Genomic DNA, 25,186 nt, shown 5'->3' with positions numbered 1-25,186 from the left:
TAATTCCTCTCTTTCTGAGAAAATGGCAAGCTCTAGGGGACTATGCTCAGAGAAATGCTCACCTGACAAGTACAAATCTACTTTTCCCTTAGATGACAGACTTACATACCTGCTGAACATATGTACTTTGTATACACACTTTATCTAACCTTTTGGGGTTTTCTCAAGATGTAAATATCCATTTTTAAAATTAAAGTTATAGAGTACCTTGATTCTAGAGTAGCATATTAACTTATTATCTGCCACCTATATGTGGCTTATGAAATCAATTTTTGGAGTAATGATCAGCATATTTCAAAAAATATGAACAGAACAGAACACAGTATATCTTGGATAGTAAGGGTAAAATATTGGTTTTTTTCTTATTATAAATACATATGTGTACTGTGTTCAAGTGAAATGTCTTTATTATGAGTCATAGTCAAAAAGCATAAACACACTCTTCTAGTTTTGTAGTGGCCCAACCTGGACATACATCCATGGAAAGACTACAAACAGCCATTGCATGTAATCATGTACAAAACATTTGTACGTATCTTCAGTTTTTCAGAGCTGACTGATTTCTAAGGGTCTGTGGCCCCAAAGGTTAAGAACCAGTAATGGGAAGACATAGTCACATAATATAGTAAAAGAAATTCTGAATTCTGGGATGCTTAATGAAAAAATGCTAAAGATTTTATATCCATTTTATACAATTAAACATGATTATTTATGTCTCTTATTTTTTTATTATCTAGAAGACTTTTGATCAGCAATCTATCAAAGTCAAGATACACAGAAGTACATGTGTGTATAAAAAAAAGCACTTTGAAAATCCTGACAACTACAAAAAAAGTCATTATTTACATTGCATATAGATTAATTATTATTTGCATTCTATGCCATTTACTAAAAGTGAGTAAAAGTCGGGGAAAATATTTTTTATTGTGAAAATAAGTACTCTTATTTAAAATTTCAGAAAAACATGCCTGTTAAAACATGGTTAATTTTGAAAACTGATAGTTTGTTAGTAATCAGAAAGTGCTAGGAAAGCAAGAACATCAGTTTTAACTTCTTCAGTTATACAACTGGTTAAGTGAAAAATGTAGTGAAAATGCTAAGGACTTTCCACAGCTCTGCACTTATGGCATGATTGGCCTGTCATGCTTTATTGATTTCCAACTTTAAAAGTATAGGTGCAAAGGGTAATACATTATGATGTTAAATCAAATACATAGCCAAGAAAAATTTCTCCCTATTAATGTGGTTTATGGAATCTTATTTCCTGATTCAAAATATTTAGTATTTTGTCTTTTTATTGCTTTAGAAACTTTGATTATCAATTGTCTAAACTCTCAAGGCTAAATTGTCCTTGACTTTTTCCCTATCCATCCAAAATTTTGCAAGGTAATATCTTTGGATCCCTCTCTGAAAAATTACAGAAATTAAGTTTAATTAATATGATTTTTTTAATGTGCAAAGCTCTAACTCTGGTTTTTAAAATTTAGGAAATAAAAGCATAGCATCATTTCAATGCCCAGATGTCAATATAAATGGCATCAGTATAAAGACTTAAGCAAATCTCAAACACAGGACATTAGTAAATAGGACATTATGCATTAATTTAATGTTAGCAAGAACAAAAAGCTTTATAATAGGTAAAAGAACCAATATACTGTATTAAATTGAATATTAACCTAAGCAACTGTAATTTTTACAAATTCTCCAATTTCATAACTTGTTTTTGAATAAACTTTAGCCTCACTTTTAAAATTAAATGCCTATTCAACAAAGCTTATTGAATAAACATATATATGCAAATGTACACATTAGAAAACCAGAGTAAACAGGAGACATCATTCAAAGACAATGAATAAGTCCTATTCTTTTTCATCATCTGTGTGGTCAAGTTGCAAAGGTCATACTGTCCTCTTTGCTTTTCCTAAGCCACTGCTTCCTACCTCTTCAGGAATCTGATTCTCCTTTTCAGAATTTTTAGGGGCAGCCTGAAGAATTTTCCATTTCCTTTTTGCCATTGGGGAGTTGGACATATACAAACTAGATTCCCTCCTGCATATTTATTTCCAGCTTTCCTTGATGAAAGCAATGTAGAATTAATGGCAGAGGTGGAGGAACCAAAGACCTTTCTTGGAGCTTGAGAAGCTACCACTTATCTGGGACACTGTCTGCTTTTGTTCAAACAGGAGGAGACGAGAAAAACGCAGGTATTTCACAGAACAAGGACCAAAATTTCTAATCGTAAAGTTTGACTTAGAGGCAAAGAAGAAACCACAAAATAATAAGAGTGAAAATAGCTTGGGAACAAGGTAGGGGAAATACAACCTAAAGAATACTTATCATTTTTATGACCAAACCTAAATAACACCTCTCTAATCTTAGTTGTGTGGAAAGAATACTGGTCTGATTGAGTTCTTTGGTGCCTTTTCTTAAAATATGTGCAGAGCTCTGACTAAAAGCACAGAAAAGAGACAGGATATTCAAGCTCTTCCTTAACTATGGTGTGCCCACCTTACACTCTTAAGATTTGTATGAAAAAAAAATTGTAAACCAGTGTTGAAAACAATTGCAAACATGAACATTTTGTATGCCACAGGTTTTTTTTTTAAACACTCTATTTTGTCTATTTATTTTTACCTCAAGAGAGATGCAAAAGCTGGCTTTGATAAACAAGGCTGGATCTTATTTCGGTGCTTCATTTCTATAGGTGGTACCCTAGAAGACAAAAATAGTGTCTGTCAGAAAGCAGGACCTGGAAGCATGCCCAAAAGGAAGCCAAATGCCCAGGAGCCTGCTCATTGCCACCACTGACAGGCTATTGGGCAGGGGGTCAAAATCCACCCTGCAGCCCTGAGGTCTGACCCTCTCCAAGTCCCATACACACTTGAGGATCTTCAAGTATAAGGCAAGGGAGTGTGGAAAAGGCCAAGGTGACTAGCAACCCAAGAAGTGGTTCAAAGAGCAGTGAGTCAAAGGACTCTCAGAGAAGGGATAGGGTTACCGTGGTAGAAGCTAAAACCATGCTCCATTTTTAGACTCTCTCAAGAGCCAGAGAAACCAAACTCACTCCAAGGACATGATTATCATCTATCGTGCCACATCTAGGGCCGCCTACCAACAGGGAACATCACAAAGACACCTGACCTGAGCAGTTTCAATAGGCTTTTTGCCTGGTGATCCTGGGGACTCCATAAATCACAGCATTTGGAATCTTATCTAATGCTTCTCTATTCTTGGCACAGGTTAGGCCCTTGTGTGACTCCTGAATGGAGTACTTGTCTCCGAAATTTAAAAGGGTATTGTGAAACATGACAGAGAACAACAATGAAAATGAACCAAAGGGGTGGAGGGTAGCAGGATCCAGACTAGCTGGGAAAGAATAAAATAGCTTAATATAAAAACCTAACTGACAATTATCAACAATGTGAAGAAATGCTATAAAAATAATCAATTTTCTTCTATAATCAACAGGATTCAAACTGAAAGAAACAGACTCACCCATTTATGGATAAACATAATTTTCTATATTTAAATACAAAATCTCCATTGTTAGAAGATTTTACATTTAAAATATTGAAATAGGTTTCTGAACTAAAAAGCTCATAAAGTCCTTATGCAGGGAAACATCTTTTGTTGAGTACCACAAATGGCAAGGACCCTTTGATTAACAAATAAGAAAGATACAAACATAAATATGGTAGAACAGCACATCAGGCCACAAACCCTGACTTACATTTAGAGGAAAATGGGATATATATTATTAGACTTCAAAGGTCATTAAAACCGAAAACAAACTACTTTAGGATATTGCAAAGTCAAACTTTGGGTGTCTGTTAAAGCAAAAACAATTACCATCTTAAATATTTTTTGAAGGAATCAAGTTCATGGTGCACACACACACTTTTGAGATAACTCCCCTGGGTACTTTCTATGATTGTAAGAATGTGTTTGCTTAGTTTGGATACACCTCAAGTTAGATGACAAAAGACTGTGTTGTATTTGACCCTTTTTATTATTTTGTCCTTTCCCCTGTGACAAATAATAGGATCGAGAGGAAAGTAACAATTTAATAGGTTTTTGTTTTCTCTGTTTTTTGTCTTTGACTACTAAGAGTGGGATAGAAAGGATATGACAGAGATGGAGGGAGAGACCACTGTTGGGTAATCATCATGGAATGGATAATAGACCTCAGAGCTCTCTAGCCCAGGGGCATTGTTATTGTTTTTGTTTTTTTCAGTAGCCATTTGCCTAACTTCCTTCCAAGAAAAGCACTGTAATTGTTTTCCAATTAGTTAGTTATAGAAATTAGTTATAGAACCATTAATATTTTTATCTAGTAAGCATAAGCTAGAAGCATAATCTAAGCTCTAAGACCTAGAATTGAAAAATTGACAAAAAAAAAAATACTCCTCTGTCTAAGACAGCAAGTTGCCATGGAGTGTATTTTGAGTTGATTTTGTGTTGCTCTCCATTTAGGATTTAAAGGTCATCAAAACTTTATTCCTAGCCACAGGACTGACAAAGGGGAGAAGGATAAAACTTACTTATGGAGATTTTCTAAAGTAAAGTTATCTGTGCCTCTTCAAAGTTTGGGGGTTGATATTATCAAGTCAAAGTTATTTTTAAAAATACATATATCATCATTCATCAAATACTTTTAAACAAATAAAACCAAATGTAGTGTTTACATTTTATGAACAATCTCTTATCTAAGCATTTTAGGCCCTAAAAGTCAAATGCCACTGAGACTAAGAATTACTCTATTAATTCAAGGAGATGAACTATTGTATAAATGCAAATATTATGTCCCAAAGATTGCTACCACTACTGCTTCACTGGAGAGTCAGTAAAATGTAGTGTTATTTATAAATTTTCAAATTGTTAGATACTAATCTATAGGATACTGGAATGGTTAGACCCCAAATTTTAATGGAAACTTAGAAAAGATACAAAATATTACAATGCTTTAGTCCCTCTACTATAATTTGAGGAGTAAGTTTGTATGAAAGTCTAGTTTGGGAATTATGTTTAAGTAGCAAAAATGAAACTTACCCATAAACATTTGTTCCCCACAATATACAATGCAGTACATAATAGAGAAAAACAGCACTGAGGAATATGGCCACGAGGTACCCTCTCATGGCTGGCCCACCTGAAATACAAGACAAAGTCCAAAGAAATGGGAAGAATGTTAGAAAGTTTTTTACAATATTTCAAATATAAAGTCACAGCAAATAAATATACATAAGGGGAACAGAAGAAAACAATGTAGATTTGTAAATCTGAAAATATTCAATGTGCAGAATGAGAATATTTTTTCTGCTTCTCCTCTTATCAGCTAATCAATACAATATGGTATGTGTTTAAACCAATAAACAGTTAATGGATTCAAAACTAGGGACTTACCTAAAACTTTCTTAAGTTAGAAAGAAAAGTTCCTTCAGAACAAAATTTTATACATGTCTATATCAAATTTTTTTCAGAAACATTGAATATCCATTTTCTCCTTCTCAATATAAAGTGAATATATGCCTTAAGATGTGAATAAGTATTACATGTTTTCAGAGCTTAAAATGGCTTTTAAATGTCATACCTTATAATTTTCATGGGTCTTTCTAATTTTGAAAAACCTGAGGGTAAACATCTACTGAAAAATGTTTCTGACATCCTCAATTTTTATGTACATTTAGACAACCAATTTTTCTACACAGGTATATTGACCTGATTTCTTGCTTATTTTTGGTAATGAATTGGTATAGTTCACTGCACATGTGCAGACAAAAATCTGAACACATTTATTTCTAGAATGTAAGTGGAAAAAACCCTCATAGAATAAATTTTTTATAAACCACTCTAACACATTTGTCTAATCCCCTACTCTTTGCTTCAAAAATGGAAATGAAAAACTCCCACTTTCATATGTAATTAAATGCAAAAGACAAATTTGATATATGGTTTCATAATAAATCTTCTATTTTAGTGCATGTGACTTTAAATAGCTATGCTATTTCTCTGCCTTCCTTACCTAGTTTATAGTTCATCTAAACAATTATATGTGTCTCTATTCTAACTCCTATCCATATCTGTTAATCTCAATTACAGCGATGCAGAATAGGAAGTGGGAGTTTGGTTGGATACATTTCCAAATAACATAATGTTGACACACTTTCAATGGTAAATAAGTTCAAGTGCAATTGTGTTTGTTTAAATACATAACAACGAATCCCACCATTATGTACAGTTGTAATGCACCCATAACAATATGGAAAAAAATAAGTTCAACTGAAAAATGTAAACCACTTCCTTGTCTTTTTAAGTGGAATACACTAAATATAATTTGAGCTTTTCTTGGTGACACAAGATAATCTTAACAAACATTATATTTGTGCTAGGCATTTTAGAGTTGTTACCCTCTGGAGCTAATCAGGGTGTGGGCTTAATTGCTAAGCAGTCCTAAGCTGCAATAATTATTTGGCTGAGATTTCTCTGACTCCTCTCTTGCTGTTAGCTACTGTTCTGTGCAGCCACCACTCCCGTATGCCACTATTATACATTAGTTAGAAATGAATGCTATGTCAGGAGAAAGCAAATAAACAAATAAATTAAAGGAACAAACTTCAGTTTGCACATACTTCTAATTTAGTAGACATGATTCTTGTGAAGAATTAATATTATCTGGAGATCAGAAGACACGATTCACAGTCCCACTGCACATGAAGCTTGGGTGGCCTTAGGTAAACCAGTTTGCTTCTTGCAACCCAAGCGTCCTCACATATTTGCAAGTGAGAGCACACCCTCTACCTCATTGGATTATTACACTGTCCTGGAAGACAATTTATCATTGGCCAAAATAGTCAACCAACAACTTGCTTAAATTGTTCAAATTAAGCATTTATATTTCTACTAGGAATAATATCATTTATGTAAATATCCAACAAGGATGCAACTTATCAGTATCTGCAAATTTTATTTCTATCTAAGATAAGAAAATGTATAAAGGCCAAGATTTTAAAAGTCAGCATTTAAAATTCATATATCTAACCCCCAAAACATACTCTTTGGGCAATCTATGTATTACAGAGCATGGAGTTATGGGTAAGGTTTTTGTTTTGTTGTTTTTCATTCAGTAAAAATGTGGTTTAACTGAAAACAAATAAGTGTGAGAGAGCATTCTTTTTCCTTCAAAAGTAAAATGAACCTACTCTTGAAGAACCATTACATGTAACACCTGAAAAAAAATTTTTTTAAAGTAGGAAGCTTGGCTACTCTCTAGTATTTCATGGCCAATTTAAAGCTTTGATATTCAAATTGCAAAGTAGACCAGGGTCAGTCAGGATATCCTTGTGATAAACATGTATGGTTCCTCTGCTTGTTCACAGGAAAAAGCTAACATAAATAAATGAGTTCTGTAATTAAAATTCTATAAATGGATGACCATCTTGCTTTGTGAAAAGCAATCAAAGGAAAACCAGTTGTAATTTAACATAGGGTGTTTGCTTTCACAAATACCTAAGGCCTTGGAATACAGCTTCAATTGCCTGTACAAACATGTTTCAAGATCTTGACATTGAACGCGACAGATGCCAGTTTAGGGGCTGCAGGTGGTTCTGAAACCAGGGGCCCTACAACATCTTTGACTAAGTTTATCACAATGCAATTATTCCTCTTCAGGGTGGATAAAGGGCAGAGAGGGAAGTAGAGCTCATTGGCAAAGGTCAAATATTTATTTCTTCTCAAACTCTGAACTTAGCTCAATTGTGGCAATGGTTTTTCCTCCGTTTTAATACAAAATGTATATTTTATTTGTATGGAGCTTTGAGGCTCATACAAAGCTTGAATGTCTATCATTTGGCTCACACCTGGCTCAAAATATGCTTGTCAAATGGGTGTGCAGATATGATTTTCTTGATGAATAAGGAAATGAAAGTTTCTAAAGTTGTCTCAGATCACACAGTTCAAGGGAGAAAGAAATAGATTTTCAGTCTGACCCTTTCAGAGTTCTATTCCTGGTGTCATCCTGTCATCTCAAGATAAAATGCATTAGAGAGAATTCTAATCTGAAACCTCCTATGGTGCCGTGCTGGTGTGTGCAGTTTTGGAAGGGTCAACTCACACAGCAGTGAAAGGAAGGCAGCTCTAGGGCAGCATTCAAGTGTTAGCACCAGTGGGGTGAAGGGTGTTAGCATGCAGATTCTGGAGTCCCTACAAGCTTCCTCCAATTTGATTCTTACGTACAGAAAAGTTTGAGAAACACTACTCTAGGACACAGTACAGAACCATGGAGGGAAAAAGAAATAACAGATTTCCTGAACTGCATAGACCATAACAGATGGTACAGTTAGTACTCCCACAAGACAGCAAGTGCCACAAAAGCAGGTCCTGTCTGTCTTCTCTAGCATTTTATTTCTAATACTTCTAACATAGCACTGTCACAAAGAAGAGGCTAAGCAGACAGTTATTGAATATGCAGATCCCTGATGCTTTGTGTTAATTCTTTTTTACCTTAAATGCCTAGTACAGGGCACATGCTCAGTGAATAACAGCTGATCTGAATTCCTGTGAAGTATGAGTGCTTACCATGTGCCAAGGAGGATAAATGCTTTGGGTGCATTATCTTATGTCATATTGTCAATGATTCTGTGAGGGAAGTAGTAAACTTGCAATTTTTATTTTAGAGATGATGAAACTGAAGGTCTGAGAGGTGCAATAACTTTCCCAAGTTCACAAGCAGCAGAATCGGGACTCAAACCTAAATCTACCACACCAGAGTCCCTGTACCACACAGCCTCTCACAGAGGTGAGCTTTCACAAATGAGCACAGGCACATTCTTTTGATATCAGACAAAACATGACATTTCTCTAATTTATCGATTCTACCAACTCCTTAAGCAGTATCTATTTAATATCAATTGGCAAAATTGAAAGTTTATAGTCTTTTTGATATAAACTCTGCTGAAATAAAACCATATTAATAATAACCCCATTCCTTCTAATTCTGCTCCTCCCAACCATGTTAGCATTGTTTATAAAAACAAAACAAATCCTACGGAATGACACTTCAAAACTCATCAGATTTTTATTTGCAGATTCTTCTAATGCTTTCTCAAACCAAAGGGAGCTTGTTTTCTCAACCAGCTAGAAAAAATATTGTGTTCAGCAAGAATTCTGGAAACTTTGTTCTACTTACCAAGTACAAAAGTATCTCAATAAATATTATATAACACCAAGGAAGAAACAGCCTTGGCCTTGCAGGTGCTTTCTAAAGTCCTTCTTCAGACACAGTCACCAAGTTCTGGGACTGATCCTGGTCTAAGAAAAGGGAGCCCCAGGAGCCCTTGATTAAAGATCAATAGTTTGGTCCAGTTCCTGTTGAGCCTGTGCCAATCTTGGGTATCACAACTGCTGAAAATGGGTTCTTGCTGCTGTATTCTTAAATGATATCATAGTTTTGTAAAGTCTTTATTCTTCTCTTAGGCCCCAGGAGCTCTTCAGCCAATCTTTCAGTGAATTTTGTATCTAGGATCCAAAATCATGTCCAAGCCAGTCTGTAGCAAGGCTTCCCTTTGCTTCCTGCTTCCTCAGTGACAGATGACTTTATCTTTCCATTACTGGGTCTCCTCTCACATCCAGTATGCTGTTTAATACCACCAGATAACTTTAATTTTTGTGCAAATTAGAAAATAACAGCTCCTCTTATTTCACATAGTCCTGTGAGCACCCAATATCTATTATATTAGCAACAGCTAGATTTCAGCCCCAACTTATCCCTTAGCCAGGTATCTGTCTTCATAGCTTACCTCCACACCTTTACCAAGTGGCCCTGTTAACATTTGTGCCCACTCAGTCCTCTGAGAAGCCTTCCTCCTTTCAGGTCTCTGCTGGCCCTCAGCTCACACTGATACACACTGAAGTCTACAACAGATTTTGCAGTTTGCCTGTCTTCCTCTTTGTATTTACAACTCAGTTTTGTGATTATTCTCTACCGTAATATGCCTAGGACATTTTAAACAAACCTGTGTAAACAAATCTAGGACAGACCCTCCAGCTCCAGCCATGCATTAATGTTTGTTACTGAGGATTGAACTCAGGAGCACTCAACCACTGAGCCATGTCCCCAGCCCTATTTTGTATTTTATTTAGAGACAGGGTCTCACTGAGTTAGTTGCTAAATGCCTCGCTGTTGCTAAGGTTGGCTTTGAACTTATAATTCTCCTGTTTCAGCCTCTCAAGCCACTGAGATTACAGGGGTGCGCCACTGCACCCAGCTAATATCTGTTTCTTTTGGTCCCAATCCAAAGGTCCTCTAAACCTAAGCCTCCTAGACCTGGCCATCTGCATATAACACAAGCCTTAATGGATAAGCACAGGACCTCACAGTGATAGATGTAAAGGGCTCAGTCCTATTTAACTCACAATCCTTTTTTAAAGTATGGTTGTCCTAAGCAACTCAGTGAAACCCTGCCTCTAAATAAAATAGAAAATACAGCTGGAGATGTGGCTCAGTGGTCGAGTGCCCCTGAGTTCAATCCCTAATACCCACCCACCCCCCCCAAAAAGTATGGTTGGATAGCCCAATGTATGGGGTACCCTTTTTTATATACCAAGGACCACCTCCACTTGCAGGAGGTGTAAATAACAGCATAGTTTACCAAGCACTTAATCAATTCCAGCAAGCCCTTTTGCACGTAATAATTAGGTCAAGGGTATTATCACCTCTTTGCTAGAGATGTTTAATACTCAAAGTAGTAGCCAAAATTCAAACTAAGACTGTCTGATTTCAAAGCCCATACTTTCAAGTTGCACACTATGGAAAACTATAATCATTGTATTTTTTTAAACTGTAACCTATTCATTTAATAATACCTTCAAAAGTAAAATAAGGTAGAGGATAGAGGTAGAGCTCAATGGTACAGCGTGTTCTTAGCATTCATGAGGCCCTAGGTTCAATCCCCAGCACCACAATAAATATAAACAAAGGGTTGATACTCATTAAATGTATGCATTTATTAAAATGAACTTTTTAAAATCAGACACAGGAGAATGTGCCTGCCATCCCAGCACTTGGGAGGCTAAGGCAGAAGGATCACTTGAGCACAGATGTAAAAGACAAATCTGGGCAACATAGGGAAACTCCATCTCAAAGCAAACAAAGTACACTTTATTTGAAAACACTATAATATAAAACTCTATTCAGTTTACAATTAAAGAGATAAATCTTAAAGAATTAGTAGTCTTGTTGATGTAGTTAATGGAATAGTATTTGAGAATAACTAAAGAAATAAAGAACAGTACCTACAGAGTTAACAACATGCAATATTACACCTGAAGAAGCTTAATTTAAATCTGCAAGTATTAGCTATTGTTATTTTGTGCAAATCAAGAAAAAAACCCTGACATTTATTGAATAAATTAGCAGAAATTATAAATTAATTTATGTCCCCTTCCAAAAAAGCAGCTTGAGTAGTTTTAACAAATTGAAGCAACTGCATAAATTCTGCTCGATTGGTAAATATATATCTCTTTTCTTCCTGCATGGAAGAAAACGGGGAACATGTACAATTGACTATCTTTCCCTCACCTCCCCGAGTTCCTTAACATATTGATAGGCGACCACACACATACACACACACCCCTTCTCTTGCAGTCTCTCAAGAAAGCCAGAGCTTTTGCCAGATTTTGTACTGAGCATATGGAGACAGATCTTTGCATCTCTAATTGAATCTAAGCCCTTACTGCCAAAGCAGATGACCAAATCTTCTACAGAAAATGCAGTGCACTCAGAGGAAAGAATATGAAAAGGAAAGAAATAACTTTTCAGCAGAATTTTGTTTTTTTAATAGCACAGCTAGGCACACTACAATCATTCAACTAATAGCAATGACACTGCATGCTAAAAATAAATGAACTGGAGTTCCTGTTTTCGAGATCTCTTGCTTTAGATTCAGCTCCATTGCAAATAGACAAAGAAGCTTTTAAAGGCACTTCTGTTTATTCATGGTTTCTCCCCAGGCCCCAGCTCTCTAAGAGGGGATACTTTTTAAAAATTTTCTTAATATTAATTAATATTCTACTGATAAGATATCAATCTCCAAAACAGTTTTAGGTATTGTGAACAGGTAATGACTATGGCTACTTTTGTAAAACAAATTAGCTTTATTGAGATAAAATTTTATACAATATAATTCACCACTTTTAAGTGCACAATTTGATGAGTTTGAGAGAATGTATACATGTATGTGACCATCACCAAAGCCATGATACTAAACATTCCCATAAACCCCCAACGTTTCTCATTCCACTCAATTCCTTTCCCCTACTTCCTGGCCCCTAGCAACTTGATCGGCTATCACTATAATTTCACTATTGAATTCTTCTAAAATTTCATATAAATGTAATCTCACAGTATGTATCTAATTCCTGGATTCTTTCAATTAGCATAATGCCTTTGAAAAAGCTGTCCATGTTGCAAAATTTACAAGAAGATCATTTACTTTTACTGCTAAGCATCATGTCATTGTATGGCACACGACAATTTATTATTTATTAGTTCACTACACAATAGACATTTAATTTCTTAGCAATTTTTGGTTATTGTAAATAAAACTGCATAGAATATTCAAGTACAATTCTTTGGGTGGAAATACATTTTCATAAGTCATACATCAAATGTATTTTAACTTTACTTGAAAACCTTACTTCACATCATATGCTCTTGCCCATTTTCTAACAAAACATTTACTTCAAACTCTCAGTTAAAAAAGTAAAACCCCCTACCTAAACAAATATTACTCAAATACTATACAAATTATTGAGGATACTGAATAATACAAATCATTGACCAAAGTAACATTTTTTAACCTATTCAAATCAATAAGAGATTGCCTATGTATCTACACACACACACACACACACACACACACACACATATTGTATATGTACTCTAATCTAGGATATGAAAAATAGGGCTCACAGTCTGGTAAGGGAGCTGAATTACACTGATTCAAAATTATTTTGATTATTTATAATGAGAAGAAAAGCAAAATAGTTTTGACCTCTGCTACTCAAAGTGTGGTTCCATGAACCAGCAGTATTGGCATCACCTGGGAAAGTTGCAGAAATGCAGAATCTCAGCTCCACCCTCTGATTCACAGGGCAGGATTTGAATTTTAACCAGATTCTTCCTCAGTGATCTCAGTGTTTGAAAAGCATTGGTCAAGGAGAGAGGAAATGAAACCCCCTGGAAGGATCAGGGCCTCACAGAAAATAATATTTGAGAGGAACTAGAAGCTCCTTCTAAGTCCCATGGTACATCCCTTAAACAAGTATTTAGGGCTTGACCTTTTAAAATTTCTAATCAACAGAATTCTCCCTGAAGGAACTACCCAGATTCTCTTTGAAGAGAAGTGGCTTTGAGAAAAATTTCTCACCATTCTAGGGAATGTTTGTGGTTTCTTTTTAAATTCCTTGCACACTTGTCCATCCTACCCTTCCATCTACTCCCGTATCACTTTGATACTACTGGTAGGACTCCTTTCTTCACATTATACCTATACCATACACTTCATTCTACTTCTGTTTATTCACCTAAAAGTGCCAAATGAATCACCGGCCAAACATTCAAAACAATATTTCCAATTATTGCTATTTACAACGTGGACCCAAGAATTACACACCTTAGAGTTATGAAGAACAGAAAGGTTGAGGACATCAAGCAACTGGCATTGTAAAAAAATTAAAAATTTGTCAAAGGTGATCTTGCCAATAAGTAATGGAGTTGACAGTATAGAAGAGCATTTTTATGGGGATTATCCTCTAGCACAATAATATTTACTTATTCCATAAGAAAAAAAAACAAGTCAATACAGGAGTAAATTAATGGCTATTGCCAAACACACTCATATTCATTTTGTTCCAATCCTCTCTGATCTCCATGGTGTTCAATTCCTGAACCACTTCCTCTTGTGTGCGAGGCACCAGCCTGAGTCTCAGTAACTTCTCTCCCTGTGCTTCTAGATCTCTTTAGCCTCTGCCCACCTCAGGACAGGTGCTCTCAGGCTGCCATCTCAATGCTGTTTTTAAAGCCACATTCTCACTTCTTCTTACCTCAGCTATTCCCAATGATCTCTAATCTTCCCCCCTTAAACCAGCCAATACATTATACTTGGGGGGAAATGCTCATATCTCCTCTTGTTACCAATCCCACAGGAAAACTTTCACTGGTTTCTCATTGTCTGACAAACAAACATAAAAATCACTAAGACTAGCATTTAAGACTACTATAATTTGGTTCTTCCATTTTACTTCTTCATCTTTATGCAATTTGTTCTTGTAGACAGCAGCATAGGTAGATGTTAAGATAGCTTGCTTAACCATCAGACCCCCTGAATTTGAACATCAATTTTTCCTTTCACTAGCTATATACTCCTGGAAATTTGCTTAACCTCTATATACTTCAGTTTCCTCTATAGGATGTACAATAACAACAGCAATGTACAATAATACAATAAGGCTATTGTAAATAATAAATATAAAGCATCTAAGTATCTGGCACATAGAAGGACTCATCTATTCTTGTCTTAATTCTTTTCCAACTAGTGAAGTACTAGCTACTGTATACCAAGCCTTCACTAAAAAAAAAAAAAAAAATGAGCTTCAAAACTTCCTGATGATTCTTAATGACTTGTAACATTGTGCTAATAATGATAGCTTCAAAAAAAATAAGTTTCCATTACTGTGGTAGCTATTATTTCTTCACATTAATTTTAACATTTCAAAGTATCTGTGACATGAAATCTTCCTAATCCACTTCTGAATATAAAATGCAAGACACTCAAAATAGTAGTAAGTCTTCAGCAAAACTTAGACCCTATTTCTGGCTATAGAAAACCCATCCTTTTATGCCTTTCATAATAAAACTGCTCTGAGACTTAAAAAGAAAACACATAACAAATCCGATTTAAACCCAGCATTTCAAACTAATATTGTAAAGCAAGAAAAAAAAATCAAGAACTCTACAAATAATTTGAGTTGGCAAATAGGTATCATTCATAATAAAAGTGAAGATTGACAGGAAAGCCAGATGCACACATCACCAAGATTACAAGCCAGATTCTATTCAATTAGAGGTTCCAGGAAGTAAGAAACTTGAGTATCTAGCCCCATTGCCACCCTATCTGGTGGCAGGCAAGAGCTGTGCAAGTCTAGTAAATGGCTCAGGACTATGCTGGGGAAGGAGTTTGAAACCACCACAAATAATCTCAGTGTGAACAAGCAAGAGTTAGAGACTCCTAAGGACAAAAGCCAAGACCATTGTGATTATCCAAATTTTCCAGAATCACAAAAGCATAATGTTCTCTGTCAATATGAGTCCTTTACAAAAAGATGGCCAAACAACTGGGCAATGTAACAAATTTGCTAGAATAATGGTTCTTGAACCTTAATGAATCAGAAAGACTACCAAGTTTCACTGGTTAAACATATAGCCAATTCCTAGTGGGCACTTTTGTTTTAAACTTTAGAAAAAAAGGTAATAAGCTGGTGTCCTAAATTTGTGCATGAGTCTTCAGGAATAGTAAGGAGAATAAACAAAGTTGTTTAAGGGAACTTTAATGAAATTAATTACTGCTAATTGCTGTATGTAAATACAAAGGGAATTAGAATTAGTTTTATTGAGAAAACAAGGCCCAGAAAGAGCAAGTCTGTCTGTCTGTCTGTCTGTCTGTCTCTCTCTCTCTCTCCCTTTCCCTCTCCCTATCCCTCTCTCCATTTTTAAATGTTTTCATTAATGCAATATCATCATACATAATAGTGGGGTTCATTTTGACATAATCATAAATGCATGGAATTTAATTTGCTTAATTTCAGTCTCTATTGCTTCATTTTTCCCTCCTCTTCTCCCTCTTCATATTCCTTTTCATCTAGTGGTCTTCTCTCCATTTATTAATTGTATTTTTATTGATGCTTCATAGATATATATAAAGGTGGGATTGTGGTATATTTACACAGGTACATAGCCTAGCTTTGTCAAATTTATTCTGTATTTCCTCTTTTTTCTCGTTTTTCCTCTCTTCCCCCTCAAGCTCCTTCCTCTATTCAACTAATGTAAATCCTCTCCCCTTTTTCTTTTCCTTTGCTCTGGCTTCCGAATTTGAGAAAAAACATTCTATCCTTGACTTTCTGAGTCTGGTTTATTTCAGTTAGCATGAAAATAGCAAATGCCATGATTTTGTTGTTCTTTATGGCTGAGTAAAACTCCATTGTGTATATATAATATATCGTCTCAATTTATTCATCAGTTGACGGGTACCTGGGCTGATTCCTTTTACTTGGCTATTGTGAATTTTGCTGCTATGAAGACTGATGTTTCTGCATCAGTGTAGTATGCTGATTTTAGTTATTTTAGGTAAATACTAAGGAGTAGGATAACTGGGATATATTGAGAGCAAATCTCTTGCCCGAGGTTTTACAGTTGTCAATAGAATTTCTACAACATTTGCATTGCACACGATGTCCTAATTTTAACTTCAGTTTGCTTATTCCTTGCTTCCATATTAGCTTAGAACAGCCACAGAGTAGGCATATTTGGATTGAAAATAAAAATTGTAGTTAAAATTTCTGTAGCTTGATTTTTTTTTTTTTTTGAAAAGGCCTTGATTGGTTATACTGACATTCTCATGGGCCTCCCGGGCACCTGCAAAACTGGTATAAGGGCAAATAACAAGCAGCTGTATAAACAGAGGGGTTTTTTTAACACCACCTGCTAAAAACAGAAACATTGTATAAGAACATTTCAAATGTTCAAACTTACATGGAAAGAATCTAAGATAATGATAGAGTTATCTTTGCTTACCGGCACTTTTAGGAATCTGTTTCTCAATGGCCCTCTGTTCCTAAAGATGAAGAGTGTGGTTAGGAGCAACCCAGATGTGAAGGTTCAGGAGGCTGTCTGCTAAATTGTTGAGGCCTTCTACCACAAATGATCCAAGACCCAGGGTTTGGCTGTTTCTTCCCTTGCAAGTGCTAAAATAAAACATAAAGACATCTTACTTTTAAGAATAGCGAAGATACTCAAGAAAACTCTGAAGCCATTAAAAAAAAATTGTAATGAAAACACTATTTTAATAAACTCACTTCTGAACACCTATACTCTGCTTTACAGGGTAACAAAATTACTAAATGCAAAATCAAAATGAAATAAACAAAAAAATTCAACAGCCAAATCAATAGCATAAATTGTATTACTGCCATTCTTGGCTGGTCTTCCAAAGGATCCTGCTCAATCTCCTCAAGAAAAATAACATATCCAACTCAATTAATCCAAAGCAACCTGATAATGAAATAGCCATCTGTTTTATTTTTCAGCTTCTCTCCACACGTATAAAGCTTTATTGCTAAATGCAGAGGTGAGCGAAGGAGCTTGCCCCTCAAAACCTTAAGATGAAAGAAAGAGAGCAGAAGGAGGTTGAGAATAACAGAAATATCTAGAAAAAAGCAGGAAGGAAGTGTGGGTGAATTAACAAGACCAACTAGTGTCAGAAAGTGTTGTAGACCACTTTCTGAAGGAAAAAAAAAGGTTGAAAAACATTCTTACATTGCTCCTACTATAGCTTTTCTTACACAGACTAACACTGACACAGAAATTAACCAACAAAAACTGCATGTTTTCTTCTGTTAGAAATTATTTGTATTTTTAAAACATTCTTAGGAAACAAATATCAAAAATGCAAAACTCTGGTGATTATTTTGTATCAGAAGCTACTAATAAATCTAATGTCCTCAACAGGAAATAATTTTGCTTATTATGAAAATCATATAGTAATATACAAAAACAGATTCCACCAAGTAAAAAGAAAACAAAATATTTAAAAGTTGAGCACACAGAGATAATATCTATCTGTTCGTTGTATGCATGCAACATTTGATTTACAGGTCCTGGAGACAAAGTCAGTCAGTTGATAGTCTGAGTTATGCAATACAGGGGATTTTTTTTTTTCTGAAAGTGCATACATCTTAATATTCATAGAGCAAAGGAAAATGATTCTTTTCATATATTTTTATATACATTATACTTTGAAGTACTAAATATTTGACCCATTTAGAAACTAGAAGAAAAGCAAGGTGGTACTCTTTAGTGGCTACTATTATAATAGAGGAGAACTCTTCACCATGAGACAGATTTATGAACCTAAAGAAATTATAGAACATGACAAATTTGTGCATCAGAATTATTCTCCCCAAATTTATACAAAGTACTACTCCTGAGCATTTATTATCTTCCATCCACTATCACTTATTAATAATAACTGGAGTAAAGGATCAATTACAAGTTGAAAGAATCTTTTAGGATTATTTAGTCTGAATAAGTTAGTAAAGAAAACTCAAGCAGTGTCTTACCAGAAAGAGCTGAGGATGGGGATTTAGTTTTACCCAGAAAAGACTTAAATCAAGGAAAGAAACAAAATAGCCCAGTTTCATGTTTGAAGGGCCTTCAAGAAGAAGGGGAATTAGCTTAGTTCTGAAGGCTTCCAGGGCATTAAACAAAAAGGTCAGGGAATGAAAAATTTAAGGAGGTAGGTCTGAGCTCTCTCTGTACTAGGAAGAACTTGATCATATTTAGGGTGCTTAAAGATAATAATAGGTTGCATGGTTGGATAGTGGGTCACCCAATACTAAAGATATTCTTTTCTAAGGTCCTCTTGGCAGGGGTTTGTAGAGGAATGCTTATTCAATCTTAATCTCCATTGAATCATGTGAGCACTTTGTTCAGCTGCCAATTCTCAATCAGGTTGGAATCACAGGTCTGATAATGTGCACTTACAGCTAGCTTCCTGGTGCTGCTACACAAAGTGTCTAAATATGTGGAGCCCAGTATTTTCCAGTACCCCCAACATTATACTCCAAGTAATAATTAATTTTGCATACTTCTAAAGAAAATGTATTTCACTTCCATTTTTTAAAAAATTGCTGCTTTGAATCTGAGCTTGGAAAGTAATTGAAAACAATGAATGAATGGAAAATGTCTTAATATTCTACAGTTGATAGAAACATTGAACCTTAAAAAAATGGCTATAAATTAATTTTTCCCAGTGATTTACATTACAAAATCATGTCTCTAAAGGGGATGAGTCTTTGTTAGTGTGGGGCTTTGCACTGTTTTCCTAGCCCTGGAATTTCACCTTCCTACCTCCCATCTGAATCATAAGAATTTCTTCAATGTTTTGAAAGTCCGGGTTCTTGCTTGGTCTCACTTTATTCTACTCCTCAATTTATCTAAAAACTTTGGGCTTTCAATTACAAATCCTGTGCTTTACTTTTCCTGGAGCAATATGCTGATATCTGAATACATAGCTCTTCCTCAAAATTTAAAGTATTCTTATATTTCTCTCCATACTAAACAGTCCTGCAATTAAAAGGGAACCAGGTAACAGGGAAGGGAGGAATCGCTCAGTGTTAGAGCACTTGCCTCAAATGCATGAAGCTCTGGGTTTGATCCCCGGTACCCCCACAAAATTTTAAAATCAAAGAGAACCGGTTTGGTTTCTTGCTTTTTCCTTGACTGTAAAAGTCCCCCTCCCAAAGGCTTTTATTGCTTGGCTTTGCACAAAAGTTACAAATAACATCCCATTTGACTTATAAAAGTACCCTTTTCAAACTACTTATGTTAGTTCATTTGAAATGAGCTTAGATTATTCTGACCCTTCTGAAGTATCTCCTATCAGTGAATTTTTCTTCTTTACCTCTTCTGCTATTTTTAAAAGAAAAAAATGAGTTAGGTTAAGAGTGGCTAATTAGATGAGTAAACCACAAAACCTTAAGATTCCTGCATTGTAAACTGTCCTGCTTTTCACAGCAAATAAAAACATGTGACAGTATTTATAACCACTATCCGTTGGATGATTTCCTAAGGCCAAGTTACAAATAAGGGGCAGGTCTTTATTTGGAGTTCCTTATAATTTATTATTACAAAAAGCAATACACATGATAATATGAAATCCTATAATCTTAAATTTACTTCCTAATATCAGAGGATTAATACCTAAGGCAATGTGCATTGCGTCAAATTCACTTCTTGGTAAACTATCTCTGCATGGTGTTTTTACCTTCTAGAGTAACTTGTTGATTTTGTCAATATGGAATTTCCCAGTGCTCTTGGAGGCCAGATACGGTTTAAAGCACCAGTGATATAGTCATGAAGAAGAAAAAAATTTGCAACCCAGCAAGAGAGGCAGACATTAGCAAGTCATCATAAGTAATTATCAAATTACAGCTGTGGTATATTTAGCAAGCTCTGAAAGATAGCAAAAGTGAACCAGTTGAAACACAGTGGTAAGGAAAAACATTCCAGACAATAGGAAACAGCACTGACAACTATTCTGAGGTGAGAATGAAAATGGTACCCTGGAAGAACTGAGCCTATGGTTAGCAAGGATGCTGGTGAAAATAATAACAGCTGATCTTTGCTGCATTCATACACTTGCATTTTACATGCATAACTTCATACAATCCCCACAAAAGCACTAAGATGGGGACTATTCTCGTCACAGAGGTAAGGAAACAGGCCTAAAGAATGACTCACCCAAGGTCTCAAGCTAAAAGGTACCCAGGACAGTTTGGGCCCAGGCAGTTAGATATTCCTACAGCTCCCCAGAAGCCAGCTCAGCTGGGAGCTTTCTTCATGTTCAGAGTTCATTCTGTTAATTTTCATTTTTCATAGAATGACACTGTGAAATACTAAGACATTAAACAATAGCCCACTCTCACTCCCAGAGTCTTAATAAATGTCTGATTATCAGTTAGAATCTACTTTGTTAGAAGGTATTACACAGATTGTTTAAATGTTAATGAAATAAATTCTCAGGAACCTATTAACCAAAATTACCATATCTTCTTGGAGTTTTTAAAATACAGATTTATGTTCCTTTCCCCCAGGAAAAACCACTATCATAAGTTTGATAGCTACTCAATCCACTTTTTATTTACACTCACACACACTTTCATAAAAGTTATATGGCAAATGATGTTTAACATTAGTAAACACATAATATTCTACTGACTTTAAAGTCTACCATGTAACACATCTAAGGTCTGGTTTATTCTTTTTCAATGTCATAGAGTATCCTATCAACCAAATATTTCATGAGCTATCTATTCCCTAGAGTAGACATTTAGGTTGTTTTCAGAGAATTTATTTAAATATTATTTTAAAGTCAAATATCTTTTTGCCAGTTCAGTAAAAACAGTTTGCTAAGCCAGGAAATCCTTCAAATTGCTAGAAATACTTTAAGATTAAAATTTTATTTTCAAACAGTTTCTTTCTAAAACATAATCTTTCGAGTCATATAAAAATACCTAGATATCTAAAATAGTTATATCTTTGAAAAGTAAAAGTAAACAGTATTTAAACTGAGAAAATAAATTTCTAATTTATGTGAATCTATAATAACCCTGTTGGTATGGTTTGGATCTGTGATGTCCCTGAAAGTCTCATGTTGAAAGCATGGACCCCAATGTAGCAAGGTTTGGAGGTGGGGCTTTTAGGCAGGGATTGGATCATGAGGGTCATGAGGGTTCATCAGCAACTGAGTGGACTACCCGGGAGGCAGGGCCTAGTTGGAGGAAGGTCACTGGGGGGGGGGGGGGCGGGTGTGCCCTGGAAGGGGTTGTGTGTGTGTGTGTGTGTGTGTGTGTGTGTGTGTGTATCCTGGCTGCCAGGAGCTGTGAAGCTTTCCTCTGCCACACCCTTCCACCATGATGTTTCTGCCTTGGAGCCAGGGGACCATGGACTGAATCTTCTGAAACCTTGAGCCAAAATAATGTTTTTCCTCCACTAAGGTATTCTTGTCAGGTATTTTGGTCACAGGATGAAAAGCTGACAAGCATTCCTGTTGAAACAAAATATAATGAAGAGAAAGTAAGTACAGAAAATAGTCTTACTTCAGCTACTGTCTCTTCATGATAAGCACTGGCTGCACAGAACAATCAGCCTGTTATAGACAAACACACCAAATGTTTCTCTGGAATACTTTGTCTTCTGTTTTGACCAGAAAATAATCCAAGGTACAACTTTACAGAAAAGTTACCAAAATTTTGAGAATCAAAGAATGAAAAGTGCCTACTATGCACAAGAGACAATGTTCTAAAAAGTAAACAATTAAACTAAACAATAAAATGCCTCTTGTGGGATATTGAAGTGGTTAGACCTATAAATGTTGTAACTATAAACAATGATCTGTTCACATTAATGGCAATTTTTAGCTCAAGGACATTGTATGAAGGTTTATTATCAAATGTAAACTAGAGGCAGGGCTACATGTATGTGAAGATTCATTTACAGGAGTCCTATACTTTTAATATTATCTTCTATAAAGAAGAATTTGAGAAAACCTCAAAAGGTAGATATTTTGAGATACGGGTAATCCTTTTACTAATGACTGTATTCTTCACACGCTGAAATAATCCAGTCATGAATATACAAAAATAAAAACAAAATTGAAGAGAAATAAAAGTCTCTTCTAGTCAATTTCCAATGAAGTATATACCATTCCTAAGAGGGTAAATAGAAAAATAAATCTGGGCTGCTAAGGAAAGAAGTTAACACCAGCATACCTTGGGGGTGTCACATGGAGTCCAACTATTTGGTACCTTTTTCACAAACAACTAGAAAACATTTAAGCACATTCCATGGGCAGGCCAACTAGAAGTTTCCTAGTTCAAACCCCAGCAATCCTTGTGTGCTAAGGAAAATTCTCCCAAGATTCAGGAGGCAATCCTGAATGGCTCCAAAATTCATCCCACACTTTATAGAAAATAGTCCAGGCAGAGAGAGCAGCTCCATCTTTGCCCACCTATCCACGAATCCATCTGGTATATTTACTATCCATCTATTCATGGACCATGGAATTATAGGATGCAAGGACTGAGTTCAGAGTATTAAAGCTAAGTCCATGTAGTACACATTTAAACATACAAACATAAGATAAACACCCTTAACCTCTTAACCATAGGTTGAAAGAGCACTGTTTTAATTTTGTCAATTATGCAAAATTAAAACTCCTTCTCCAAAGATCCACCAGCTGACAGGGTCCTAACAAGAGAATAAAGAATGGCATATAGTCCAGAAACCAAAACTGACATAACTTCAACTTCTGAAATTTTCCTAAGTTTGTGTTTTTTTTTTTTTTTAATGACTAGAAAACTTTCCTATAGTGATGAGTAATAATTGCTGGCTTCTTCACAAAAGGGAAGAGGAAGTTGGGGAGTGCACATCTACTCTGTAATCACTCCAGGCTGGGGAAGTCAGAGACTAAAGGACAGCCTGTGCCAAGAGCATTTAAAATAAATGTCTCCAGCAGAGTCCCCAGGTCCCCAAGGGAGGACAGGAACACCGAATGCAGGAATTGGCCAGAGCCCCATGGAATCACCCTGGGGATTTCATTACAGTACCTTTCTTGTGATTTCCCTAATGTCAGAAACTGAGCAACAAATTAAAAAAAAAAAAAAAGAAAGAAAAAAATAGAAAAGTTGTAATGCGGTTTGAAACCAACCTTTGCTAAAGAAAGTATATCCGGGGGCCTAATAAGCGCTGCCTAGTTCTTTATTACTAATGAAAATCTTATGGTTGGAGTGCTCTTTTATCTAAGGAATTTTTTATTATCTCAAATGATTTGCATAAGGGCAGAAAAATGAAGTCTTCTTTTAAAACCTGCCAACCTGTTCGAGGAATTTCATTTTAGAAATACAGTGAGCTGCTTTATTTGTTTATTTTGTTAATGATGATTCTGAAACAGAGAAACCAGGGGAAACTGCATGAGGGACATGGCCCCAGTGTGAGTCTGTGAGGATGGGGAAGGACACTTTGGGAAAGATCCAGATGAGGCGTAGAAGGGCTGATGTACAAAGCTCAGCCTGGAGCACCTCAGGAAACCAAAGAGGCTTTGTCTAAAAGTGCTAGTGAAAAGCTGAACGGAGAAATGAAGAAAAAGCCACACAGGGCTACTGAAACTCCTGTATTTCTATGAGACACATCACAGACAGCAACAATCAGGGGTAAGAGAAGCAGTCTGTGTATCCGTTCAGAGAAAAGCAGCTTAGACACAGTGTAACCACTTCTCAGTCTGGTGGTCCCAGGCCCCAGGTCCCAGGCCAGGTATGTTTCCGGGAATGCAAAGAACAGGATCAGAGCACCCAACCTGGAAGATGTTCTGTGTTCATGGGGCTACCCAGAACAAAACACCACAAACTAGGTGGCTTAAATCAACTGAAATACATTGTCTCTGAGTTCTGGAGTCTAGTAGTCTGAAATCGAGGGGTTGAAATCTGAACACTGTAGGGGAAAATCTGTCCTTGCCCCATACGAGCTTTGGGTAGTTTGCTGGCAATCTTGAGCATCCCCTGGTTTGTAGGTGTATCACTTCAGTCTTTCCATGGTGCTCTCCCTGTGTCTCTGTCTTCACATGGACCCCAGTCACATTAAATAAAGGGCCTAGCCAACTAAAGTATGACCTCATTTTAACTTAATTACATATGACATAACCCTATTTCCAAATAAGGTCACTTTCTTAATGCTGGGTGATCAGGCTTTAATCTCTCATTTTAGGGGTGACACAAATGAACCTTTAATATCCTCCTACGCATACCCAGTCCTCATGATCAGCGAAAAGGACCCTGATGTTCTGCAGGCATTCAGAATGTCTGGGAGCCCATAATAAAAGTTAAAGGAAAATGAACACCCAAAATCTAACCATATGATAGTGAAAGTCAGAATAGTAGTTACATCTGAGAAGAGCCTGAGCATATGGTGCCCTCCTAGAAGTTTGGAAACATTCTATTTCTTCACAGGGAGGCAGCTTATCTGGATATGTTTACTGTGAGGAAATTTATTGGCATACTCACAGGATTTGTGTACTCCTACATCTGATATAGTTCCATAAAACTCTATTAAATATTAGAGAAGATAAGGGATCCTGAAGCCTAGGTAGAACCTTAGAGAGAGGCCTTATCTGGGCGGAGTCACACAGCTGGGAGTAAGCAGCTCCACCCTGTTGATTCAGACGCTTGTTTGGGTCAAGTAAACTTACCAATCAAGAGACATGCACTCCTAGGAGGTTGGTGTGTAACTGGAAATGTCACAGTAATTCACTTAGAAGGACAAGGAGGTAAGGGCGAAGGAGACTATATATTTGAATCAGCA

General features: G+C 36.0%; 1 protein-coding gene across 6 annotated transcripts in view; it reads right to left on the bottom strand.

The window, feature by feature from the left end:
- Positions 1-25,186, bottom strand: part of ST3GAL6 (ST3 beta-galactoside alpha-2,3-sialyltransferase 6) — a 61,716-nt gene that overhangs the window by 20,820 nt on the left and 15,710 nt on the right. For 5 of the 6 annotated variants that reach the window (XM_081302616.1, XM_081302618.1, XM_081302619.1 and 2 more), the window contains exons 2-4: positions 16,847-17,016; positions 5,050-5,149; positions 2,635-2,712 (exon numbers count right to left, since the gene is read on the bottom strand). In XM_081302616.1, the coding sequence (XP_081158742.1) occupies positions 2,635-2,712; positions 5,050-5,138 (167 nt within the window). In that variant the 5' untranslated portion in view covers positions 5,139-5,149; positions 16,847-17,016. Of the gene's footprint in view, positions 1-2,634; positions 2,713-2,881; positions 2,940-5,049; positions 5,150-16,846; positions 17,017-25,186 lie in introns of those variants that run through there. The other variant, XM_081302617.1, reaches the window with a different exon arrangement.

The sequence above is a fragment of the Spermophilus citellus genome (genome assembly GCF_964194105.1).
Source record: "Spermophilus citellus genome assembly, chromosome: 7".
Taxonomy (NCBI): domain Eukaryota; kingdom Metazoa; phylum Chordata; class Mammalia; order Rodentia; family Sciuridae; genus Spermophilus; species Spermophilus citellus.
This window is presented reverse-complemented; position numbering and strand designations above follow the sequence as displayed.